Here is a 16,460-nt window from a genome sequence, read left to right on the forward strand (position 1 = left end):
CAGAGCCCTTCTTTCTCTACATAGTCCCTCCTGCTGTCTTCAGAATGACCCACCCTGGGGACAGCGAGAGGCAGGATGGCCACTGTCCAGGGCCACTCCAACCAGCTCACTTCCCTTCCTCTCTTGAGGAGGGGGAACATAACTGTTTTTCTGGGCTTATCTCCACAGCGACCAGTAAGCTTATCATCCCAGCTTTTCTGAGATGGTCCCAGTTAGGGTGTAATTACTAAGAGTGCCATGTTCACTGTCAAGTGTGTTCCAATTTAGATGGTAAATTGTATGGTCACCTTACTTATCACCCACTTCTGGCATAACTTTGGACCTGCTTGCATTTGGGCATTCCCTACCAGCTGCCTGGTATGAGTGCTCTGCCATGTGGCAAAGAAGTGACACCCCGTGGCTCTGGTGTGAGGGTGGTGGGTCTCCAGCAGTGAGAGAAACAGATTAGAAGAGGCTTGCGCTCGGTGACCTGGCAAGTGGAGCACTAGCCAGGGGATTACAGAAGTCCTTTGCAACCCCCAGATGACCACAGGGCCCCCGCCTCCCCCGTCTTCTATGTCTCCCCTGGCCCCACCCTTGAGACGCTTCGCAGGCGGGCTGCACCTCCACACCACTGACCTGGATGACATCCCTTTGGATATGTTCTACTATCCCCCCAAGATCCCCTCTGCCTTGCCCGTGATGCCCCACCCTCCGCCCTCCAACCCACCCTCCAAGGTCCCCGCGCCCCCTATCCTCCAGTCGTCAGGCCATGCGAGTGCCTCATCCTCACCCTGGGTGCAACACACCCCACCCCCCATTCCCATCCCTCCCCCACCATCTATTCCCACCCACGACCTCACTCCTACCCGCCCCCTGCCCTCTGCACTGGAAGAGGCACTGGGCAACCGCCCCTTCCGCGCTGGGGATGTAGGCAGTCCTACAGAGGACTGGGAGGCCAAGAACCACAGCGGGAAGCCCGCCAATTCTCCTGTCCCTGAACGGAGCTTCCCAGCCACTCCCCCAAAGGTACTGTCCTGTTCTGCATGCTACGACGGGGGGCGCAGGAAGAGTGGGTGGGCCGGGCTGCTGTTTCCCGTGTCCTCCTCCGCTCCTGTGAGTGGAGACGGGGGAAACATCACCAACCCCATTTTCCAGGAATGCGCCCCGCAACCTGCATGTGGTGGACATCCCGCATGTGTGTGGTTTCCGCTGACTTTGAAGTGCTGTGTTGTGCGGTGCGTCGCCTGTGGTGCTGGAGTGAGCACGAGGTTCATTGCCCTCTCTTCCTCTGGGCTGGTATGGGCTGGTGACATTCAATGTAGAACTTGGAAGGCGGTGTTGAACAGCCAGACCTCTGTGTCACAGCTACTCATTTCTTGATATGACACTGGCCTAGAAAGCCTTGAGTGTGGGAGATGAACCCCCAGTATAACAGGGGAGCAGGGCATGCAGGGGAGCCACGTGGAGCCGTGTAAGTGAAGTAACGGCACCATCAGATGCAGTGGGAGGATTCTGCAGCGGGAGGACTCTGCAGCTCTGCAGCGCCGTTTTCTAGGGAGCCGGAGCCGGAGCCGGAGCCGGAGCCGGCCGACTATGTTGGCTGGAAGTGTCCTACCCAGACGTGCCTGCTACAGAAAAGAGGAGGGTGGAGAATTCCTGGAAGTCTCCAAATTTACTCTTAAAAGAGTAGGAAGCTTTTTCTTGCATGTCAGGAGGCTGAACAGTGATCTTTCTCAAAAGAGACCTACTTCTTTTTCATGGTTCGTAATCCAAAGACTGTATTGGAAGAGGTAATCCTCAAGGAAGACGTGGAGCTTTGACCCCAGGGAAGGAAAAACAGACGAGTCCTCTGCTCCAGCAGCTGGGGGGGCCAGGCTGAGTCAGCGGTGGTGGGGGGTGGGGGTAGGCAGCACTGCCTGATGGGTAGCTTTCCCGAACCTTCCCTGCATGAATCGGAGTCCCTGTACTGAGAGCAGGAGGAGCGTCTCAGAGCATCCAGGAGAGCTTGAGGGAAGGAGGGTGGGAGTGGGAAAGTACCATGCAGACAGGGCTGCAGCTCTCAGCAGGGGACTCTGAGGGGGGCTCCCTCTGAACCTCTGGGGGAGGCCCGAGCCCTGCGACTGTTCCAGGGACGACTTCCCCAGAGCTCAGCCAGGACCAGGTTTGCAGGGGCTGAATTAGCCTGGCCCAGAGGGCCACATCCTCACTGTGAGTGGTCCCACTGAGACGGGCGGCAGGTTTGCCTCAGAAATTTGATTCAGGATTCATTGATTGAGCTTGTGCTTCTTGGTGTGAAAGGGAGAGAGGGCAGTGCTGAAAAGGACACTGGGGAGACTGGCCCACCTGTGCTCTCCGGGACTTTGCCACTTGAAGGATCAGCAGCTGACCAGGCAGGATTCAGCTGTAAAGTCAGCATAGGTCAGGTGTTGCTGTGGAAGAGACTCCTTCTAATGGGAGGTTGCAGGCACCTCTGTAGAGTAACCGGCTTTTAGAGCTGAGCCTTGAGGGGCGGCCACATGTGGAGGATGGGAGGAAGGGCATTGCAGGGGCAGGATGAAGATGGCAAAGAAGAAGTGCCTGGGCTTGAATCATGGCTCAACCACAGACTGGGTGGCATTGAAAGTGTGTTACCGCATCAGCCTGAGCCTGGGTATCCTCATTCATGAAATGGGGATGCTAATGGTACCCGCCTGTTATGAGGATCAAATGAGGTAACACATAAACTTACTCTAAATTAGTTCTTAGCAGTGTGGCAGGCTCACAGTAAGTGCTCAGTACAAGTTAACTGTGATCAGCAACAAATCAGGGCACAGGGAAATCTGCACGAAGCTGCAAACTGAGATTGAAGGTAAACTCTGCCAACTTTTGAGTCAGGGTCAAGGTTCAAAACAGGACCCAGCTTTCTCAGAATGATCCAGGAGTCATGAAGTTCCCACTGTTAGCTCCTAATTGGAGTGTAGGGAAGGTTGAAAGCTCCCCAGCACGGGAGCCTCTGAAAACCTGGGCCATAAGCGCCATAAGCAACATCTAAGCCTGAGCTGTTCCTGATTCAGAGGCCAAGGGCTGTTGTTTTGTCAGTTAGCACTTTGGCCCGTGATACCCAGCCCTGCCCAGCCTTCTCCCTGCAGGCTCCAGGCCAGTTATCATCAGTGCTGATCACACATCTGTACTGCCAACCGGCCACCAGCAGGTCTCAGGTGCTGGGGAAAAAAACCTGTGTCAGTGTGTGTACCTGCCTCATCAGCACCTGTCAGGGAAAGGTTTTCAGGGCTGTATCTAACCCCAGGCACTGTCCCATGTGCCTGCCATACTATTGTCACCCATTGATTTATGCAACATGTTTAGTGAGCAACTACTACATGCCAGACATGATGCTGGGCACTGAGTACCACCACAAAGTAGGCATCCCAGTCCCTGCCCAAGGCAGTCTGGTGGGAAGACAGACAAGCAGGGGACCTCCACACTGCCAGAGGGGGATGGGTGGGACCCAAGTACTGCAATGAGTGGTGGGGGCTCCTGTGACAATCTGCATGAGTGGTGCAATGAGAGGAAAAGCTAAAGGAATGCTTCCTGAAGGCAGTGATACCTTAGCCAACACCTGGGCAGGTAAAGCAGGAGGAAAGAGCATGTGCAAAAACCTTGAGTCAAGAATTCCAGGCATTTTGAAGGCTAAAGTTAGGCACTGTGAGGAGGGTGAGAAGGAGTAAGGGATGAGTGTAAACACAGAGAGAGAAGCCCATGCGGGACCTTGGCTTCAAGTCAAGGAGCTCAGTAGTCAGTGGGGACCCATCAAGGGTGTGGGGCAGGGTTGTGACCCAACTTGATTTATCTTGCCCTCTTGGTCAAGTGGGTTAGAGCAAAGCAGACGGTGCATCAGCTCTCCTGGATGCCTCCCTTACTCTGTGCCCCCCAGCCTCCAGGGACTCTGTGCCCACCCACCAGGAGTAGCAGATGCTTTCTGTGAGTCTGGGGACTGGAACCGTAGCCAGGCAAGAGGACCCTTAGGGAGAGAGGAGGCTGAATGGCATTCAAGGCCACTGAGAGAAAGCCTTGAAAGTTTATCCTCTGAGTGACAGTGGCTGCTGTTGACCCCATAATCAGGCTCAAATCCTGATTCCTTATAGCCACATAGTTTCTTTGACTTCAGGGCACACTGTGGCCAGTAGATTTCTGGCCCCTCTGCTGAAGATCATGCCCCTGGGACCTCTGGCAGGGTGAACGGACTAGGCTGGCTCAGCATGCCCTCGGTGTGACTTTGCACGTGTGTCAGAGTGCCACAGTGAGCCTGGGCCACCTAATGTGACCTCACATGGGTCTCTCTCTCAAACAAACCCCTGTAGACATTTTGCCCAAGCCCACAGCCTCCACGAGGCCCTGGCGTGTCCACCATCTCCAAGCCTGTCATGGTCCACCAGGAGTCCAACTTCATCTACAGGCCAGCTGTGAAATCCGAGGTGCTGGTAAGCCACTCAGGTCCCCAGCAGGGCGTCTCCGGAGGAGCAGATGGGGGCTGTCTCCCCCGGGTTCTGCTGGAGGGAGAGTGAGGGAGTACACAAACTCACATCGGGGGCCATCTCCTAACCTTCTCATTGGCCACGGGATGAACGAATCCATATGGTGTAGGTGGCGTGGACACAACCAGCGAGATTCCTGTTCCTCACTTGCCCAAACAGGCTCATCGTGAGCCTGCATGCGTCTTGCTCTGCCAGGTCTCATTTAACCCTCATAACAATTCTAGTAGGTGGTACCTGCTGGGATCCCTGTTTCACACTTCAGTAACCCAAAGTTTAGGGAGGGTAAGTTGGGGGTCCAAGGCAAAGCTAGGACTTCCTACTTACTCCAGAGTCACTCATCTGTGTTGTCATCCTGCCAAAACTTAGAGTGACTCCACTTGCTCAGGCCTCTGCCCCCAAAGTCCCCCATGGACCACCCTCAGATGGGGAACCAGCTGAAGCCGATCCACTGCCCTTCTCCATTTCGTGTCTCATTCCCCATTGGGACTGGGAGTGTGAGGTGTGGTCCTGGGGAGAGGGGAGGTCTGCCCACCCTCAGTCACCTGCAGCTGAGCCAGCTGGGACTCATGTACACCCGGCTCCAGGGGCAGCAGCCGCTGGCTGGCCTCCCACCCTTGGCGGGGAGAGTCGTGCCAGAATTCTGATTTTCCTTTCAAGGAAACCCTACCCAAATGTCAGGGCAGTGCAGCTCAGATATTTACGTGGAGCCTCAGCTGTCGTGTCAGCTCTTGCAAAGAGCCAAGTTCATGCTCCTGTGACAGTCTGCTAGCGCATCTGTGTCACATTCTCTGGCTAATGACAAGGGGAGGGGCGTCTTGCCTAGAAATAGGAGCCTGCAGTGTTTGGGGTGGTCGTGTGGGCCCGAACAGAAGTCAGGCAGGGTCTGTCTGGGGAGGGATGTTGGAAGGACAGCCCCAGGCTGGCAGGCCCAGAGCCTGGCACCAGGGGGCAGGCGAGACCCGTTGGTAACATCCAGCATGAAATTTTTTTTTTCCTGGCAGCCACAGGAGATGTTGAAGAGGATGGTGGTTTATCAGACAGCATTCAGACAAGTAAAATGATACCCATCGTGTGTCTGTGGCCCTCCCTGCCACCCTCTGTGCCTCCCACTTTGACTTCTCTCTCTGGAAGCGCTGGTTGGCTCTCGGGTGGCCCCAAGTGCCATCTGCTGAGAGCCTCAGGCCAGAGCTGTGTCCCCATGACGACAGCCAGGGGTTAGGGAAGGTCGAGTATCAGGTGGGGATGTTGGGCTTGATGGGCCCCGTGCAGGGTGTCTGGGGACTCGGCCCTTTGGCTGCTGGTTGATCAAAGAGGAACAGGGCAGAGAGAACCCTCAGAGGGTCCCAGAAGGGCCTGGTTCCAGCCCTAGGTACCTGAGGTTTCTTTCTGCCTCTTTCCCTGTCTTGTCCCCTCAAGGCAGAGCACAGCTTCACACCAACCCCACCTGGTACTGAGCCAACATCAAGGGGGAAGTGGTGGCCCAGGTCCCCCGTCTGCCCAGGGTGCTCCTGTGCACAGGGTCACAGAAGTCCTGGCTGGTCCTGAGTGGTGTCAGGCAGGCAGGCAGGCAGCCACTTATTGTCCCCATCTCCTGGGGCTTCATCCACAGAACCAGCCATCAGACTGGCTGCCTCACCACCCACGAAAGAGACTCCCAGATGGAGGGAGATCTTGCAGCCAGCCTCCTCACTGATAACCCACCATCCAACCTCAGACTAACATGACTATGGGCGAGGAGCTAAGGGGAGGTGTCAGCTGCACAGTGAGACTTGGGGGTCTGCAAAGGAGGCTCCCGCCAGGCCAAGACTGGGCAGTGACGGGCGGTAGCTAATAGAAAGTGTGCTGCGCCAACCACCGTTTCTAAATACTGTATTAACTCATGCAAACTTTACAACAACTTAAGAATTAAGTGCTAGTATCACCCATCCTGTAGATGAGAAACAGACGCAGAGATCAGGAAACACGTCTGTGAGGCCACAGCTAGTGTCAGACCCCATTTTCTAACCCAGGGGCTCAGGCTCCTGGATGCTGCACCCTTCTGCTTCTCAAAGCACCGTGACTGTAAAACAGGCATTTAAGGGCCGTGTGGCACATGGGTCTCAATGGGAGAGAGGCAGGAAGGGGAGAAGTCCCAGGGCCCAGACTGGGACTCCAACCTTTGCTCCACTGCCCGCTGACTGGGTTACCTTGGTCATGAATGTCACCTCTCTGGGCCTCAGTTTCTCCATCTGTTGGATGAAGGGTTGGGCTCCCTCTTCAAGGGCTGACCAGCTATTGTGGCTTATAAGTCTCTGATGTAAATTTACACAAGATGCATCCCTGAGATGCGTCTCCCGCCCCTCCCTGAGAGCACTGTCAGGGGGAAGATTCTCGGGCCCATGGCCAGCACTGCCGGGTGTGCAGCAGGGACAGCTGGGGCGGGGGGCGGGGTCCTCGGTGAAAGAGCATTGACTCCATATCCTGCCCATTAGTCTCTCTTGCCCATGGATTCGCTGCGTCCTTTCTATCTGTGGCCCTGACACCCATAGACCGGCCTGGGGGTCTCCCTGGCTTTGGGGGATCGAACCAGAGTGATGAAGACTAGGGAGGAGGGAGGACAGACAGATGCCCAGGGATCCATCTGCTGATATTTGACCCTCATGTTGCGCCGGGAGATTGGCTGTTGCACATGGCCTCCTCATGGTGCTGACCGCAGGCCCCAGGGGACCCTTGTGGCCTAGTGAACTGTGTGCTAGGAGGTGGCTCCACTCAGTCTGGCCAGGATGGCCAGGATTTGCTGCCACCCTCCTGTGGGGACTCACGGAGGTTTTGCTGCTCTCGAGCTCGGTGCGCCTGGCCCCTCAGCCTGTGGCCCCTGGACTTCTGCTCTCTGTGTGACTCCTGGGAGAGCTCTGGCCCTCCCCCTCTCCCTTCTCACCGCTTTGTTTCTACATGCTGGGGGCATTGTTCCCACAGCCCCCACCAAGCCAGGTCCCCTGAACTGCATGTCCTCTCTCACCTCCCCTGGCTAAGGCTCTGGGGAGGCCCCCCCGTCTTCTGGATAAGATTTATATTAAGAACAGTACTAGACATGGGCAAGCACAGACTTACCCCTTTCCCTCTGGGTACCTGACCTCCCCTTGCCCCCTACCCCCCATCATCTTATGGCCCATTCCCAACAAGAGCAGTCTCTTGAGTATTGTTGGTCCTTTTTTGGAATCAGAGCCCTGGGTGGAGAAAAGCTGGGCTTCTTCCCCCAGAGCCTGGACCTGGCCTCGAAGGGCACTTGGAGGAACTGTGGTAGGGCCTAAAGGATTGACTTCAGCCGGTGCCCCTGCCAGCCAGAGATGCTGGCCTGGCTGGTCCAGAGCCAGGGTTCCTCCAGCGCTTCCCACAGCTTTCTGCTTCTCCCTGGGCAGGGGTGCGCTGGCTGCTGGGGCCGCCAGCCTCCTCCTTGCATCCCCCATCCAGGCCACACCCGACCCCTTCCTCTCTCCCCTGCCTCTAAGCCCCCACCATAGTCTTTTTCTGCCCCAAGCTTGATTCCTGCAGTGACCCTCAGGGGCCTCTGATCTGTTGCCCTAACACTCTCCTTTGCTTCCAGGATTTCCGGAAATATGAGGAAGGCTTTGACCCCTACTCCATGGTGAGAGAGAACTCTCCTGCCCCAGGCGGGCCACCCCAGGAACGGGGGTTGAGGGTTATAATATGTTCAGTGGTGGTACATTCTGGGCCCTGGGGGGCCCAGGGATGAGGTGGGGCCTATGAGGGGCCCCAAGGAGGCCTCCACGGCTCCTTCCTGTGAAGGTTCCTTTCAAAGGGCATCCCAGTGTGATGGGGGGGACATGGTGTGGTTTATAAGAAGTTACACTTACGGAGCACCAACCACCTGCCAGGTGCTGTGCTGTGTGTTGACAAGGCAGGCCCTCACCAATCGCACAATGTGCCCAGGAAGAATGGGCCTGGGGTTTGTGGATGTGCCCTTGTGCCCCCCATGGGGTCTGGGCCTTCCAGTTGAAAACTGATGGCACTGGGGTTGGGAAAGGTCCCCTTGCCCATGTCCTCTGTGGGGCCCAATGTTCCACAGGTGCCTGGCTTCCCCTCCTACCCCCGTCCCACCCTCATCCTTCAGGCCGACTCAAAATGCCCCCCGCTGTCTTTTCCCTCTAGTTCACCCCAGAGCAGATCATAGGGAAGGATGTCCGGCTCCTGCGCATTAAGAAGGTACCTGGGTACTTGAAGGTTGGGTAGCCACCCCCCTTCTCTGCTGCTGTCCCCTCCCATCTTGGTCCCCTCTGTCTCCTAGTCTGAAGAGATTCCTGGGTGACCCCCAGATCCTCACTATTCTCCTCTCTCCCCCTGAAGATGCCCTTTCCTGTGGTCAGACCCCACGCCTAGGCCCTCTCTCTCTCCCTTATGGCCTTGCCATTGGCCCCTTGACTTTTCCTGTCCTCTATGTGGCCCTGTCAAGAGGCTCAGTGGTGCCCAGGCACCCACAGGCTGATGTCTGCTCGGCTCCCTGAGGCCTGTTTGCATCTAACTAGGAGGGAGCCTTGGACCTGGCCTTGGAAGGCGGTGTGGACTCCCCGATCGGCAAGGTGGTCGTCTCAGCTGTTTACGAGGGGGGCGCCGCTGAGCGGCATGGTGAGTGGGGGCAGCCCTGTCCCAGTGTGGGGACGGTGTGGTGGTTATACGGGGCTCTGCAGGAAAGCCAACAGCTGTGCACTTGGACTGAGTTGGCAGTTGCTCAAGAACGCCCCTCCAGTTCATCCACCCACCCAGTCCCACATGTCACCTGTGGGCGCACAATGGTGCCAGGCCCGCGGGTACACAGCCAAACCAGATGCCACCCTGCCCTCCAGGGCCTCCCCATCTAGACCACATGACAGTGTGGTCTGCAGGGGGCTGACAAAGGACTAAGGTGGGGGTGGGGGAAGCTGTGGGAACACTGAGGGACCCCCAACCCTCCAAGGGAAAGGGAGCCCTGAGAAGGCTCCTTCCTACCTAGAAAGGTGATGCCTAAGCTGAGCCTTAAAAGATTAGTCAATGTTACCCCCTGAAGATGGGAAAGAGCTTTCCAGGAAGAGGAAACAGCACATAGAAGAGCAGGAGACAAGCCAACAAAACCTGACCCGTCCTTTTAATAATGACAAAAAGCAACAGCGTGCCAGATGCTGTTCGGGGCTCCCAGCACACTGCCCTGTGTCTCAGTCATTTGTGTGTGTCAGCTCATTTAATCCTCACAACAGCTCGAAAGGAGGCGCTGTTATCCTCATTGTACAGCTGAGGAGACTGAGGCACGGGAAGGTGTAAGTACTTGTTCCAGAACCCACAGCCAGCAAGCAGTGAAGGCAGGACTTGAACCCAAGCAGCTTGGTCATGTGGCTTTACTGTCCCGCACAAGTGCTACCTCTGCCCCCGGGGCCTGTCCCCTCCCAGAAGGGCAGGGTGCCCCCTCCCAGCCTGGGTCGGTCTGTGGCACGGTCTTCTCGCTTTACCTTTATCCCTCGTCCACAAAAACACCCTCGTGCTGACGAGGGAACCCTTAGCAGCCCCCAGCCACAGACCCGCGGGGCAAACTATCAACCCACTCGCCTGTCAGTCGGCATGTGACACCTCACCATCGGTGACTTCTTCTCCCAAGTCCAGCAGGCTTTTCAGGCCTCCCAGGTCTCTGTGGAGGCGCATGGGTATCCTCAAAGGAGCAGCCCCGGGCCCTGGTCTTTCTGGGCCGACGCAGGGAATACTTTCATTGGACCCCTCCTGGGCAGCCTGGGCCAGGGTCAGGCTCTGCCCCAAGCACGAGGTGGCAGAATGGAGGGTGGGTGAGGACATGAGGGAGGAGTGGCTCGATGGGAAAGTCATCTGGTTTCTGGCAGCCGGGCTTATGTGGGGTACTGTGGGGTACCGAGATCTTCCCCAGGATGGGGCTGCTCAGCTAGGGAGCTGCCATGGCCCACCACGGCCTGCCCTGCCCACACCCTCCTCCTCTGTCTCATTTCTGTGCCAGCTGAGGGGTGGGTTGATGCTCAGCCAAGGGAGCCCCCTGTCTACCATGTCGAGGAGGGAAAGAGGACCAGAAGGGATGGCTGACTTTTCCTGGCCCTCCCCCACCTTGCAAAACCCCGGCCCAGCCAGCGCCTTATTGGCCCTTAGGCTCCACCATGGGGTTGTACAAAATGAGAACGTGAAAGTCCCCTCTCCGCAGGCGCACTATACTGTGCACCGGGAACTGCTGTGTATGCTTTGGTCCCACACTGCTCTGCACCTGCAAGCAGCTGGCAGGAGTTTCCCCGGGGGCGCAGGTGTTTAGGCTGCCACCTTCAGCAGCACACGCCCCATTCCGAGGGGCCTTCACGCCCGCAAGGCTGCTTCTGGGTGATCTGATTCAACAAAGCCAGAGAGCATTCAGTGAACACCAGGACTGGGGTTGGGGGGCGATTTTCCAAGTTGACAATGTGCAGGAAACCACTCACAAGCTCCCCACTGCTTGGAGAGCCACATACATATTAGCATATTCCATGTTCTGACAAGTCGTGCAGTGAATAACTGTTTAGCTTAGAACTCGGCTTTGCCCAGATTTGTTAGATCACAGCCCATCTCATCCACAAACACCTCCAACCATGATTCATTAGTTCAGGAAGTAGCTGTTCAATTTCTATTTTGTGCTGGGGATAAGGGTCATCCCTGTCCTCTCTCCGTGGCTTGTAGAAGAGATGGACCATCAGTCAGCAGACATATGATTACAAATTGTAAAATATGCTATTCAGGAAAAGCCCAGCATGCTGTGAGAGAATAAAAGGGAGATCTGCTTCAGAGCAAGTGTGTGTGGGGAGGGGGCGCGGGGGGTTGCGGGTAGATAAACGTCTTTGGGGAGGAGACGTTTCATCACAGATGCAGATGAGAAGACAGAGAGAGGGGACTAGTCTCCCAGAGGGAACAGCATGAGAGTCAGGAAAGAACTTGACCTGCTCAAGGACCTGAAGCAGGCCAGCAGGGCTGGGGCCCAGAGAGGATGGCCCACAGAACTAGCTCCTGTTTCCAGTAACCTCTCCAGGAATGCAGGTCTGCCTCCCTCTGAAACAGCAGAGGCCCCTGGAAAAGATTCACCTCTGCTGTCCTGGTCTGCTGAGCGGGGTGAGGGCGGGTGGATGGTGTGCGAATGAAGTGCCCTTTGAGTAACCTGGTGGACAGTTGCCCCTCGTGCTTTCTGCACCCACGCGAGCTTTCGGAGCCCAGGAGTCTGGCTCCTTCTGCAGCTCAACAGTGACCCAGTGGGCCAGGCACATGTCACTTACGGCCCAGTTGCCAGTCAGCCTCATGTCCCTGCAGGCGGGATTGTGAAAGGAGACGAGGTCATGGCCATCAATGGCAAGATCGTGACGGACTACACCCTGGCTGAGGCCGAGGCCGCCCTGCAGAAAGCCTGGAATCAGGGGGTAAGACTGAACCCCTTCCCTGCCTCCCTCCCTTGCCTGCTGGCCTCATAACATGGCCTCCGCAGCCAGGCCTTGCAGTCGGGGTGCCCCATCCCAGGGCTGGTATCCAGGGTCCCGGTAACTCTTGGGTGACACCCACACAGCCCCACACAGCCAGTGGTCTCAATCTGACAATGTGGGATTCAGAAAAATAAATGTCAGTTCCTCATCTTGAATCCAAAATGCAAATGGCACAGACTCCTGATGACCAGCTGTGGCAACCCACCCAAGAAAAAAACTTAAGGTCTTCTCTAAGTGCACACTGACCAGGAAGCAAGAGAGTGCTTGGGGCCATTAGAAAGCATTAACGGAAGTGGAGGGCCCGCAGTGGAGGAGGGGCTGCTGGTATTCTGTCCTCTGCCCATCAGATAGACACCCACCTGGGTCAGGGCCACCACATGAGATCTCCCAGGCTGTGCACTGCACAATCCGAGGGGGTGCCCTCCTACCGACACGGTGTGAATGGTGCCTGCTCATGTTGTGCAACGCACAACCTGTGCAACTGTATGCAGGCGGCCGAGCCTGAGGTATTAAGTTCAGAGCCGAGGAAGCTGACCAGATGGGACTGGGACCCACATTCAGGGCTGTGGACAAGAGAAGACTTACGGGTAACATGATGACTGTCTTTGATTATCTGAAGTGCTGCATTAGGGTAGAGGGAGCAGAAGTGTCCTTGGTGGTCCTTGAGAGCAGAACTGGATTGGATGGAGGGAGGTCCTGGGAAGAGATTTCAGGTCAATATTAGGAGCCACTACATGGTAGAAGGCCTAGTGATAGTTCACATACCTTTTATCGGATACACCCAAGCCAAGGATGGATGGTGATGGGTAAGCCAAGGATGGCAGTGATCCATTGAGAAGATAAATATACTAGGATCAGAGAGCTAGGCCTACAGTTTTCCAATTGGCTGTGTGCATCAGAATGACCCAGGGACCTTGTTAAACATACTGTTTCCCAGGACCTACCCCAGATTTCCAGGGGCAAGTCCATGAGTCTAGAGTTTTAAGAAATTCCCCCTGTGATCCTGAGGCTGCTGCCTAGCCCTGGTCCAAAAATCAGTATTTGGGAACTTAGTGTCATTCAGGGACCCAGCCACCCTGGCTGGCCTCTCTGGTTCTGAAGCCTCAGAGACTGGAAGCTTCCCTAGATCATAAGATTGCACAGTGAGGCCCATCCTACCAGTGGGTCCTCCAGCTCCACTGGGGTCTGCCTTCCCATGGGAAGAAGGTCCCAGCCAGCTGATGCTGGCCTCTGGTGCCCAGGAACAGGAATAGAGTGTCAGGGACAGACACGCCATCAATATCTGAGCATATGCCCCAGAGTCACATACCTTCTCCCCGCAGGACTGGATCGACCTTGTTATTGCTGTCTCTCCCCTGAAGGAGTACGATGATGAGCTGTAAGTGTGTGTGGGAGCCTGGCGCACCACCTCCCCTGTCTTCTCACCCTCCAGACTCTCGGCTCCCTTCTGCCAGCCCACTCCCAGCCTCCATTCAGCCTGAAGGAACGGTCACAACTTTTAGTAGTAATTGCTCCTCGAAAGCACCCAAGCTAGAGAAAGCCTAGAACTAGGTCACTGTCCTGAAGCGTTGTCAGAGCTGCCTCCAAGGCTGTCTTGTCCAAATTCTTCTTTATGTATGGAAAACTAAGGCCCAGAGAAGTTAAAGCCTCAGACCCAGTAAACAGTGAGGTTGGTACAAAGCCTCAGGACTTCTGATTCCCCACTCAGAAGTTCATCCCTGCACCATCATCAGCTAGCTTAGAGTTCCTGTCTTTTATTCTCTGCAAGGTCTGCTAGGTAGGTAACTGCATTCCCTCTTGCTGAGCCCCTAAGCTGCTAGGACCACGGGCTTCCGGTCCATTTGCAGGATAGCTTTGGCCCAGTCTCCGTCTTTCTCTGCAATTCCCTATGTCTGTTTCTCTCTGTTCCTTCCCTGTCTCTGTATCTGTGTGGGTCCCTGTCTCATTCTTTCTGTCTCCCTGTCACTCTCTGCTCCTTCCTCTCCCCAAGCCTTCTTGGCAATCTCTCTCCCATCTGCATCTCTCTTTCCCCTTCATCCTTCCCTTCATCTCCCTCCCTCTTCTTTCTTGCCCTCTCCTTTGCTTGCATCTCTCTGGCTCTGGGTCCATTTTTACTCCCTGTCTTTCTCTGTCTCCATCTTTGTCTCTTTCTGCCTCTATGGTATCTGACCTCCATCCTCATTTCATCACATCACCTCCCTGCCCCTCTGCTTGCCAGGCATGGCTGTACCTCCTTGCTGCCTGTGCATAGCAGAGGCTGAGTTCTTTGCACATCTTGGAAAAATCAAGGTCATTTAGCAACTAATTCTAGAACTCAGGGCCTAGGCAGGAGCCAGTTGAAGGGAGTGGCCCGGTGGAGCTCTGCCTGGGAATAACCAAGCCCTGTTTTGTGTTTCCTGCTCTGCTCTGCGTATGTAGCTCTTCTCTTCCCTCCTCTGCAGCCGAAAGCCCCCAGCCGGTCCGAAAGCTCCTTGAAGACCGTGCTCCTGTGCTTAGGCACGGGTTCTTCCTGCAGCTGGAGCCTGGCAGCCCCCCACGGTGAATAGGCAGGCGGGCTGCAGGGCCCCGTCTGTCCATGCTGCGTGTAGTGGCCGTCTGTAGTGGCCCATGCTGTCGGCAGGTTCTTTGGACTGGTCCTGGAGGGCTGCACATCTCTGAAGTGCCACCCGGGCCTGCTGCTAGCCACACTGGGATTCTGTCAGGCTCAAAGGCCCTCCCACTCATGGGAGTTATGCAGAGCCCACTTTGTAGCGTGCTTGGGACCTGGGCACCCTGACTCACCACAGCCCTTGGGATCGGCCCCAGGTCCCACACAGCACGCTAATGAGTGGGATGGAGCCGTGAGCACCATTCTCTGCTGGGCACCAACAAGTGCTTCGAACCAGGCAGGTTGGGCTGGGAGAGCCCAAAGGAAGCACAGCCTGGATTTCCTCTTCCCTGGGGGCGCCACCTCCTGGGAGCCTTGCTCCACCACACCTGATGTGTGGACAGAGTCAGGGCAATTAAGAGGCACTTAAGGCTGGTCCAAAGAACCAGGGTTGGCCTATTGGGGTTGTTCATGTCCTGTTGTGACCTGTTGTGGCCCGAGCCCTGCTCAGACCAAACTGTCCTCTGTGCCTTCTCTCTCCCTTGGCTCCAGATTCTTATCTGTGGGACACTGTGGAGCTTACCTATGAGGTGTTTCCCACCCGGTGACAGGGCTGTGCTCATGGACAGAGCTGGCAGGTGCCTGGGAAACTGGCGTTGGGTGTGGCCTAAAGCCCACAGCTGGCAGCACCTAGGGCAGACCCACGCTTGGACTTCCTGACTTTTCTGTCACAAGTTCCTCAAAACATAACGGCCTCATGCTTCCAAGACAGTAGGCCTACTATGCTGTGGTTTCTGGGATGGCCTCAGTGGCCCTATGTTTTCTGTCACTTGTCATCTGCTCTTTGTGAGGGACCCCAGCCCCTCTGCCTTCTGGTCCCCTCCGACCTCATCCCAGGTTTCGCCTCTGCTTCCTCCCTGGCCTCCTGTGTGCTGTGGCTATGGCTGGTGTGTAGCTGCCGGGGGCCTGCACCAAGGGGGCTGCCAGAGGTTGGCAGGGCTTTGTACCCCCCCGGGGGACTCCCTCTGGTCAGGCCCTTCCCCGCGCTGAGTGTGCACGCACAAGGCCTGCACGCTCCTGGTCTGTTTCATCTTCCCCACAGGACCTTCTTCTGAAGTCCAGAAGGAGAAACCAAATTCACCTCTAGAAGCCAGAGAGTTCTGGACACACCCTTCTGAACACATAACCTGGAACCAGCCTTGAGAGACGCCAACCTGCAGATGCCCTGGAAACACAGCCAGTGCCCAGAGGTTTCAGACTCTCATTGGCCCCACAGAAGCGCTGCATAAGGAGCACCCCTGGCCTTGCCTCCAAGCAAGAGGGCAGCCAGCCATTCTGTGAAGGGCCCCGGGGAACAGCCTCTCATGTCTTCTCTCTGGCCCTGTGAATTTGGTTTCTCCCAGCTCTGGGAGACTCCTCCCTTGAAACCTAATGGGGCCTGACTCTCAGGTCTCTCCCTCTCTACCCCTCTCTTCTCGCTCCTGCTGCCACTCCCGCTGAGATGGTTGCCACGAACTTTACTCTGAACTCATCAATAAAATAAACATTTCAATTCCAGCTTTCAGGAGAGAGCATGGATTTGGGCAGCAGATTCAAGACTGTCAAATAAAAAAAAAGGTTTTGGCACCTATTCAAGAGTGAGAAACAGAACCCAGTGCTGAGATTGGGGTCTGACATGAAGAACATGATCAAACGGCCAGGGCCTGGCTTGGAGCCAAGGCCAGGGCAGCAGGACCCGGGCTGAGCTGGGGTTTCAGCATCTTCTCAGCAGATAGACAGTCCAGCAGAAAGTGAAGCCCGTTTGGTAGGGACTTTGCTCGATTCTAGAAAGCATGGCTAAAAGCAGGAACCCTAGATGGTTGCCCCAAAGTGTGGGGTGCCCCAGCTCCTGTCAGGGAC

The 16,460-nt window shown here is 56.1% G+C and overlaps 1 protein-coding gene across 4 annotated transcripts in view; it reads left to right on the top strand.

Moving 5' to 3' along the window:
- The window catches only part of USH1C (USH1 protein network component harmonin), a 46,217-nt gene extending 30,097 nt beyond the window's left edge, over positions 1-16,120 (top strand). Inside the window, exons 18-27 of one of the 4 annotated variants that reach the window (XM_037049968.1) lie at positions 523-1,008; positions 4,323-4,442; positions 5,498-5,548; positions 8,080-8,121; positions 8,646-8,699; positions 9,020-9,119; positions 11,808-11,914; positions 12,388-12,390; positions 13,297-13,352; positions 14,393-14,613. In XM_037049968.1, the coding sequence (XP_036905863.1) occupies positions 523-1,008; positions 4,323-4,442; positions 5,498-5,548; positions 8,080-8,121; positions 8,646-8,699; positions 9,020-9,119; positions 11,808-11,914; positions 12,388-12,390; positions 13,297-13,352; positions 14,393-14,516 (1,143 nt within the window). In that variant the 3' untranslated portion in view covers positions 14,517-14,613. Of the gene's footprint in view, positions 1-522; positions 1,009-4,322; positions 4,443-5,497; positions 5,549-8,079; positions 8,122-8,645; positions 8,700-9,019; positions 9,120-11,807; positions 11,915-12,387; positions 12,391-12,465; positions 12,562-13,296; positions 13,353-14,392; positions 14,614-15,663 lie in introns of those variants that run through there. The other 3 variants (XM_037049967.1, XM_037049965.1, XM_037049966.1) reach the window with 3 other exon arrangements.
- Positions 16,121-16,460: the final 340 nt, after the last annotated feature.

This window comes from Sturnira hondurensis, unplaced genomic scaffold (assembly GCF_014824575.4).
Source record: "Sturnira hondurensis isolate 20B ecotype Veracruz unplaced genomic scaffold, ASM1482457v3 Scaffold0006505, whole genome shotgun sequence".
Taxonomy (NCBI): domain Eukaryota; kingdom Metazoa; phylum Chordata; class Mammalia; order Chiroptera; family Phyllostomidae; genus Sturnira; species Sturnira hondurensis.